The 9,481-nt window shown below is 46.1% G+C and overlaps 1 protein-coding gene across 2 annotated transcripts in view; it reads right to left on the bottom strand.

The window, feature by feature from the left end:
- SUSD6 (sushi domain containing 6) overlaps nt 1–9,481 on the bottom strand; it is a 117,383-nt gene that overhangs the window by 7,579 nt on the left and 100,323 nt on the right. For both annotated transcript variants that reach the window (XM_005305935.4, XM_065592948.1), the window contains exons 3-5: nt 5,036–5,233; nt 2,297–2,435; nt 50–474 (exon numbers count right to left, since the gene is read on the bottom strand). In XM_005305935.4, the coding sequence (XP_005305992.1) occupies nt 50–474; nt 2,297–2,435; nt 5,036–5,233 (762 nt within the window). The remainder of the gene's footprint in view (nt 1–49; nt 475–2,296; nt 2,436–5,035; nt 5,234–9,481) is intronic.

Below are 9,481 nucleotides of genomic sequence, written 5' to 3'. Positions count from 1 at the left end.
CTTATTCACATTAGTGTCTCATTCAGTTTTCCCTGTTCATATCACATACCGTCTGTGTATTCCTCCGAGGAAGTAAGTGATAAAAGGCTTTGTATATCACTGCTTTCTGAGTCTTGAGCATCTTTGTGCACAGGTCTACTGCTTGCCATGCCAGCTACCCAGGAAGAGGTGGTGGCCTGGTGTACGAGAACAGTTTCAGAGCGTTGAGAGCCACCGGCTTCACACAGTCCAGAGCGTCCTGGGGCCTCGTCCTCTCCAACAAAGCAGTCCCGAGCCCCTTGGTCCTGCTGCTGCTGCATCTCACTTGTTCCACTCTGCCCAGCTCCCTCTGACAGCACAATCTGTACCCGTGAATCTGAGGGTGGAATGCAGTTCCCTGCGCTGCCATAGACTGCTTCTTCATAGGACGGCAAGGCCACCTGGACACCATCCACCATCATGGAGACCTGATCCCCAGATACACCTTGATCACGTCTTGAAAGAGGAAAAAGCTAATTTAGAGCATATACACAGACTGATGGTTCTGTGTGTCTGTGAGCCCCGCACCGAGCCAATGAGCCATGAAGTAACCTTTCCTTATCCCAGTCCCACCACTCAACAGTGACCTGTTTAGGGGGAGTAGTACTGAATTTTACCAACATCCCATTAAAAGCAATTACCTCCTTGTACTGCCATGCAAGTGACCACACACTAGTTCTCCTCCTGTTACAGTGGCTGGCACCGCAGAAGAGATGGACATGCTCCAGAACTCTGCCCTCAAATGAGACAATGCCCTACTGCTCAACAGCCACCCCACCAGCTGTTTAAGGAGCAGCAGCGATTGGTTCAGAAGACAAATCTGTACCCACCTGGAAGAAGGGCAGCATAGCATAGTACACACCTCTGGCAACAGAGAAGTTGAAATGTGGGACCCTCCCCACCTCCATGTACAGCTGTCTTTTCCCAGGTCAGGAGGGCAAACGTCCTGTACCTTTTTTTATTTCCTCCCCCGCCCACCCCGCAGGGATAATCAGAGATGTGCACATACATCAGAGACTCCTGAATAACCAATTTACTCTGGCTGGTCAGTACCTTTATTTAGTGATATCAGCACAATTCACAGCCACAGAAGCAGCTGAGGGATCTCTTGAATGAGCTGGGGAATGGCAGGGGAAGGGGCAGACGTAAATACACCGGCTCTTACTTTGGTAATTATCCAACAGAGGGAAAGGAAGGAGGCTGAAGTAGAGGACAGTCCAATAGGGTTTGGATAACATCTTACATTTAAAATTTAGAAGCACAGAAATAGAATAGCAAATAGCTCATCAGGTGGAATGGGAGAACAGTAGCCACAGAAAATGAGAAGCAGAGCACCGCCCGATACCGTTGCTGTACCCGAGTTCAGGGGATCTCCAAGAGGAGTGGTTCACAAGTGCTGGGCACAGTGCTTCACAGTGCACAGATGCTGTATTCCCTGAAGCCCATGGACACACTGTGCATCCACAGAACTCTTCCCACCCATAATACTGCCTGTGCCTCATCACTGGAGACATGTAAATGGGGCAGCTAAAAGTAATGAGTGCATGGGGGTGGGGTGTGTGTGAAATCACAGTTCCACTATGTCCTGAGTTTGGGAGGCCCACGGTTTAAATAAGGCAGGGGATAGCCCTTTCCTCAACTCCATTCAGCGTACTGTCCTACGGGAAGTGAATTTTCGGAGGTTAGGCCCAGCTTCCAATAAACTACGTTCACATCACAAAAAAATACAGCACACATTAGTGCTGACTGATTCCTCCCGTTGTTGGCAGTCTTAGTGGACAGACCACAGACTGACAAGATCTGGAGACTAAACTCTCTTCAGATAAGGGCTGAGGTACATTGGCAAGGCAGTGGAAGCTTGTGATAAGACTGCCAGTAGCAAATCTATTCTGTAGATGAGAATAGAATGTCTTTTCTTGGGTCATCAACCCGATGGCTTCTTTTGCCAGCAGTAAATTTATTTAAAGGAAAGGGATGAGAAGTTATGGCCATTAAAACCAGACCCTGCTCATCACGACATGAGGAAATTATACCGAAACCCAGCAGACCAACAAAGCAACAGACTTGAAGAAAGAGTGATGAAGAAAAGCAGAAAAGGATGAAAAAAGGAAATAAGAGAAAAACAGAAGAACAGGACAGAGAAAGGAAAGACGAGTGATGGGGTTGAGATGACAGAAAGGGGAGACAAACCCAACACCCTTGTGGGCTGCACATGTAAATACATATTACATCCCCGAGCCCCTGCCCTCTGTTGAAACTTTCCTCCCACTGAGCTCACCTGCTGTGATGAAAAGACTTCAGCTTTGGCTGCAGCAAAACGAACAGTACAACTAAGAGAAGGATCAGAGCTACTGAACTTGCTGTGGAGGCCACTATGGAGAGGGTGGGCACCCCGATTGTCGGGGGCGAATCTTTATCTACAAAACCAAAAGAAACAGAAATTAAATGGTTCATGCCTCAGAACAGGCATCATGCGAACAAGGTACATACAAGGGGCCTCTGAAAAATGGAGGGAGTCTCAGGGAAGAGCAATAGAGGGGGGGAGGGAGGCGGATTTAGGAGAGAATGAGTTAAACATACATTTAGTTTGATTAAGTGACAACTACAAAGAGGCTTGATGACAATAAGGAAGGAAAAGAATTGTTTAGCGTAACAGAAGGGTGTTTTAGGCTGAACAGCAGGAAAAGCTCCATGTTAATAGGAATTCTTAGCCAATGGAAGAGTCTGCCCCAAGGAAAGAAGTGGAACCCCCATGGCTTGGCACAGGTAAAACGTGACAAGGGAGCTGGGCAGCGGTAGCTATGCTGATGGGAGAAGCCAACATAGCACTCTCTACACTGGTGCTTAAGTCGGTCCCACAGTAAGCGTTAGTGTCAACATAACCTAACAAACATGTAGTAGGGAATAATCCTGTACTGGCAGGGAGATGAACTAAGACAGCCTAAGAGGTCTTCTCCCCCTCTACATGGTGTAATTGCCTGTCTGTTGCTTCTATCCCCTAGCCCAGTGTTTCCCAAACTTGGGACACCACTTGTGTAGGGAAAGCCCCTGGTGGGCTGGGCCGGTTTGTTTACCTGCCACATCCGCAGGTCTGACCGATCGCGGCTCCCACTGGCCGCGGTTCGCTGCTCCAGGCCAATGGGAGCTGCGGGAAGCGGCGGCCAGTACGTCCCTCGGCCTGCGCCGCTTCCCGCAGCTCCCATTGGGAAACACTGCCCTAGCCCATCTAAGTGATGACTAAAGTCTTCTATACTAATCCTCCCCGCAATGCTCGTAGGTCCACCGGCCAATGCTCTTACATGCTTCATATACAGGACATCCCCATTTAACTGAACCTCAGTTAAGCTAAACTTCCATTTTGCAGCAATTCACTATGCCCTCTAGGGTCACACCCAGCAATAGGTACTTAGTGTAGACAAGACCTTCACACCACGTTCCTATATGGCTGCATTTTCTGTGAAGCGGTGTGAAACCCAGAGATGGATTAAGATGTGATCATTTGCTTTGAAGCCCATAGTCTGAACACAGTTTCCTAATTTCTCACTGGCTTTTTCACTACCTTCCACCAGTGTCTTGAGGCCCTTCGCTTCTGGTCAACCCAGGCCATGTGTGGTATTAACCCATCCCTAGTGATACTAGAGAAAAGCCACATAGTCACTGCCATTCGCATTGCTACTTGCAGTCCTAGAGAGGGTAAAATGCCATCACGCAGGAATGCTGTCCAAGCATGGCTAGTTGCCACGGTGAAGGGTTTTCTTTCATGGACTGGGACTGGGGGAGGAAGTGGGATAGGAAAGAACAAAGGAATTTTTACAATCCCACACTGAACTCAGAGCGCTTTCAGGTTCTATCTGGTCACAGGTGAATTCCACTTTCCCCTCCCCTGGCACAGAGACTCAGACTAAGGGCTGCAAAGTGGCCAGGAGGGAAAAGGGCATCTTTGGGAATAATATAGTAGGTTCTAGTGGCCATAGAGCTCGGGTGAACTCTAAGAAGGGGTGCTTTTCTGTTTGCTTTCTGATTAAGTTAAACCAGAAAGCAAAATTTGTTATAAACACTAATCCCTGAGGAAAAGATTTGACTCCAACTGTTGCTGCTGAGTCATTCCACCAGTATATGGGCTCACAAGGACTCCTCCCCACACCAGCTTTTATTGGGTATGCATGCTTTTTAAAACCAGAAATCCCATGGAAAATAAAATTACAGCTGTAGAACAAACATTTTTCTGCAGACTGCTTTACTTTCCTGTCATGGGAGAGGAATTCCTGTCCAGCTTGGGAGAGCCCCACATAACAAAAGCTGTCAATTTCCATTTGGAAAGAAAGAAAACAGAAAACATCTATCAGCAACATCCATCAGGCCAGGCCAAACAAACAGCACGGGGGAGCTCTGCAGCAGACTGCAAGCTCCAAAAGCAAATAAATCAGCCCCTCCAAAAATGTGTTAGAAAGCACTGGTGAAGAAACACACACACACACACACACACACACACACCCCCCCCCCCCAAGGTGCACAAAGTTTGCTCTGATGAGGAAGGTATTTCCTGCAGTGTTGTTGTAGCCCTGTTGATCCACAGGATATTAGAGATACAAGGTGGGTGATGTATTGTCAGCTTGCCAGGAGCCAGAGGGGCAGCGCTGAAGGTGCACACGATAGAGCAGCTTACTGCCCCCTTACCTCTAATATGGCAAGATGGAATCGGTTATCTCAGCAGGCTAATACGGGAGCCTCCACTCAAACCATGATGGAGATCTGCATCCAGAAGCACATCTTCAAAGGACATGGGCTGGACTTTGACAGGAAGAACGTAGGAGAGGTGGTGTGTGTCTTTTACACTGTGAGCTGGGATTACCATTGATTTTGTTTGTACAGCACCTACCATAAGGGGCCCAACCTTGTTGTATTCTTTAGGCACTACCACAATATAGATATCAAATATTAAAAGACATAATAAGTAATAGAGAAGACAGTCTAAAATGCAAGCTACCTTCCTTACTTGCTGTAATGCATTACTCACCTTGGCTTAGCCTACAGCTAATTTCCATGGCTGGATTCCATTCTCCATTCTTGCACGTCAAGTATTTGTAATCTCCCTTTAGCATGTAGCCTTCATCACATACATACTCTATGACGCTGTCGGATGTCAGAGGGTCACTGCAAGGAGTTGGATGGCATTTGTAGCCTCCATTCTCAGGCTCCGGTGGACGGGGGCAAACTGGAGGAAAAGGGGAAAGGAGAGAACCCATCATGAAGATGTTGCATAGAGGAAGACTCCAATTGTGCAAGTACTGCAAAAATCAACTGAAAATGTGGCGCATGCTTGTAGTTCCTCCTGCTGGCTTCTGAGAAGTATTTTGTTACTAGAAATGGGAAGAAACATCATGATACAGCAATGACACTCCACTACCTGGGTTTCACCCCTACCAAATCTAGTGCAGTTGTTGAATGCTAGGTTTTATTCCAATACTATAAGTTAGCCACCAAGTCAAGGAAGGGTCAAAGAAAGACTTAAAAAACCAAGGTAAGTAGAGCATGTCTACACAGCAAAAAAACCCATGGGTCAACTAACTTGGGCTCTGAGGGCTCATGTTACAGGGCAAAATAAATGTAGACGTTCCCATTCAGGCTGGAGCCTGGTCTCTGAGACCCACTCCCTCCTTGCTGGGTTTCAAAGCCTCGGCTCCAGTCCAAGCAGGAACATCTACACTGAAATTTGGGTGCAGTCACGCTGCCGTGGGGTTTTTTCCTATCTCTTCAGTGTAGACATACCCTAAGAGACATCCATAGCAGTGCCACTTGTAAATTGCTTCAAGTGTGGACACCTCTCTAGACAGGCCCATAAAGTCCTTATCCTATGTCTCCCCACGCGGTAACTTCATTATTGAATTTCTTCTCTAAGGTCTAGGTGGCTTAGTCAGCCTGCACAACTTGATATGGAGAGAGAACATAGTTTCCTTCCACTCAAATGAATTATAGAATCATAGGACTGGAAGAGACCTCGAAAGGTCATTTAGCCCAGCCCCCACACTCATGGCAGGACTAAGTATTAGACCATCCCTGACAAGTGTTTGTCTAACCTACTCTTAGGAGATTCCACAACCTCCCTAGGCAATTAATTCCAGTGCTTAACCACCCTGACAGTTCGGAAGTTTTTCCTAATGTTCAACTCTTGCTGCAATTTAAGCCCATTGCTGCTTGTCCTATCCTCAAAGGTTAACTAGAACAATTTTTCCCCCTCCTTTTTATAACAACCTTTTAAGTCCTCAACAACTGTTAATCAAGTCCTCTCTCGTCTTCTCTTCTCCAGACTAAACAAACCCAATTTTTTCAATCATCCCTCATAAGTCATGTTTTCTAGACCTTTATTCATTTTTGTTGCTCTTCTCTGGACTTTCTCCAACTTGTCCACATCTTTCCTGAAATGTGGCGCCCAGAACTGGACACAATACTCCAGTTGAGGCCTAATCAGTGCAGGGTAGAGCGGAAGAATTACTTCTATCTTGCTTACAATACTCTTGCTAATACATTCCAGAATGATTGCTTTTTTCGCAACAGTGTTAAAACTATTGACTCATTTAGCTTGTAATGCACTATGACCCCGAGATCCCTTTCTGCCGTACTCCTTCCTAGGCAGTCATTTCCAATTTTGTATGCGTGCAACTGATTGTTCCTTCCCAAGTGGAGTACTTTGCATTTGTCCTTATTGAGTTTCATCCTATTTACTTCAGACCATTTCTCCAATTTATCCAGATCAGTTTGAATTTTAATCCTATCCTCCAAAGCACTTGCAACCCCTCTGCAAACTTTATAAGTGTACTCTCTATGCCATTATCTAAATCATGGAGGAAGATATTGAACAGAACCAGACCCATAACTGATCCCTGCAGGACCCCACTCTTTATGCCCTTCCAGCATGACTGTGAACCACTGACAACTACTCTCTGAGAACAGTTTTCCCACCAGTTATTCATCCACCCTATAGTAGCTCCATCTAGGTTGGATTTCCCTAGTTTATGAGAATAACATGCAAGACCGTATCAAAAGCCTTACTAAAATCAAGATCATACCATATCTACCACTTCCCCCTCCACCAGGTTTGTTATCCTATCAAAGAAAGCTATTAGATTGGTTTGACAAGATTTGTTTTTGACAAATCCATGCTGTTACTTATCACTTTATCTTCTTTGTGTTTGCAAACTGATTGCTTAATTATTTCCTCTATTATCTTTCAGGGTACTGAAGTTACACTAACTGGTCTGTAATTCCCCAGGTTGTCCTTATTTCCCTTTTTATAGATGGGCACTATATTTGCCCTTTTCCAGTCCTCTGGAATCTCTCCCGTCTTCCATTCGTTTTAGAAAATAGTCGCTAATAGCTCAGATATCTCCTCAGTCAGCTACCTGAGTATTCTAGGATGTATTTCATCAGGCCCTGGTGACTTGAAGACATCTTATTTGACATGAGCAATGCCCAGGTTGGGGACCTTTGCCTCAGATAAAACAGGTGCCCCATTTGAGGGGAAAAGCAGGGTCTAATACCTGAGCCCAGCTAAGAGAAAGGAGGGCAGACAGATGAAATAGCCTCAGAGCTAAGCCCAGCTGGGAGGGAGGGAGGGAGAGAGTGAGAGTGAGAGTGAGAGTGAGAGTGATAACCTGGCCAGAAGGCTCTGCCGGAAGCCATCAGAGTTCCCTGAAAACCTTGTTGGGGAAAACTGAGGCCGAGCAGTTGAAGCACTGTTCCTCACAAGGAGGTGCATAGTGGGCAGCATACTGACAACACGGTAACTCGTCTATTTAGAAGGGGCAAATGCATATCAAGGCCTCGTGGAAAACCGAAGACAGTTCTGCTACATTTCTGCCAGTATAATCAATAGCCACAGAAGGGGGAAAAAATAGAAAATGAGGAAATTGACATGAAAACAGGATCTTTGCTGCTTATGATTTCATCTCCTCTGGCAGCTTGCTGTTATTGCTGGCAGCATGCAGAGTCTCCGATATGCTCTCCACTACCACCACTTATCAACTGAGGAACCTGTCCTATTCTGAAGGTGTTCCTCCTCCAGTAACCTGGACAGTGAAAAACATCAAACTGAAGCGAATATTCTTACATTATTCAAACACCGAATGCAGGAGAGAAAAGTCCATCACTTCTCCCTTTAAATTCAGATCAACATCTCAGTCCTAGTGAGGAAGCTTGGTTCATATTTAATAAAACACTTTGGGGCCTGAATAAATTCAAGTGTTTTACTTTTTACCACAGTGGGTTACCCACACCCTCTCTTGTAATCTCTGATGTACACATCTTCTGACACATGCAGAGGAGTGATGGTGCTATAGTTTCACCCATGATCCCAGGGTAACTGGATGGTATTACTTAAAATGATCACCAATGAAATAGTTAATCCTGACTTAACTTGGAAAGTGACAGTTTACACTCCACAGTGAGATGAGGGAGGGCAGGTCATATCTCTTAGGACCAGATGCTTTGTACAGAGGACCTAAGGAGGAGAGGGGGAGTATGGGAAGAAGGAATCCTCCCTCCAGTCCAGTAGTACGGTGTGCTATAGCTATAACCCTGAAATTTGGGAGCAGATGGCACAACACTTGTACACCCACTACACAGGGGATGTATAGTCACTTAGTAGCAAGCTAAACAGCCACTGCTCTGCACTGCCCTAGCCACACCAGACTCTTCTATGTGGAGTCCCCTCAGGTGGCCTGACCCCTCCCCTGCACAGCACCATCACAGTGGTTCTGCCGAGTTTAGGGCCTGCTTCATTTACAAGGGGAGGCAATTTAAGCATCTAGCCCAACGAGCTATTTCATCATGTCTGTCTGCATACTCGGGACTGCAGTGGGTCACATTCTAAGTAGTGTCCCAACAAAGATCCACCCCCCCACCCCCTTTTAAATGAAAGTTTAAACTGATAGGTCTAGAAACCTGCTATTGGAACATACTGCTGAGAAGCAACCAGCTCAATACAACCCAGGGTGACGGAAGTAAGGTATCGTTAAGCCAGGGGTCAGCAGCCTTTCAGAAGTGGTGTGCCAAGTCTTCATTTATTCACTCTAATTTAAAGTTTCGCATGCCAGTAATACATTTTAACGTTTTTAGAAGGTCTCTTTCTATAAGTCTATAATATATAACTAAACTATTGTTGTATGTAAAGTAAATAAGATTTGTAAAATGTTTAAGAAGCTTCATTTAAAATTAAATTAAAATGCAGAGCCCTCAGGACCTGTGGCCAGGACCTGGGCAGTGTGAGTGCCACTGAAAATCAGCTCATGTGCCGCAAGTTGCCTACCCCTGGTTAAGCAGTTTTCATGTAGACTCTAACCACTAAGGCAGGGGTGGGCAAACTACAGCTCGCGGGCCAAAGCCGGCCCGTGAACTGTTTTAAGCCGGCCCACAAGCTCCCGCTGGGGAGTGGGGTCTGGGGCTTGCCCCGCTCCAACGCTCCAGC

This window comes from Chrysemys picta, chromosome 4 (assembly GCF_011386835.1).
Source record: "Chrysemys picta bellii isolate R12L10 chromosome 4, ASM1138683v2, whole genome shotgun sequence".
Lineage (NCBI taxonomy): Eukaryota > Metazoa > Chordata > Testudines > Emydidae > Chrysemys > Chrysemys picta.
This window is presented reverse-complemented; position numbering and strand designations above follow the sequence as displayed.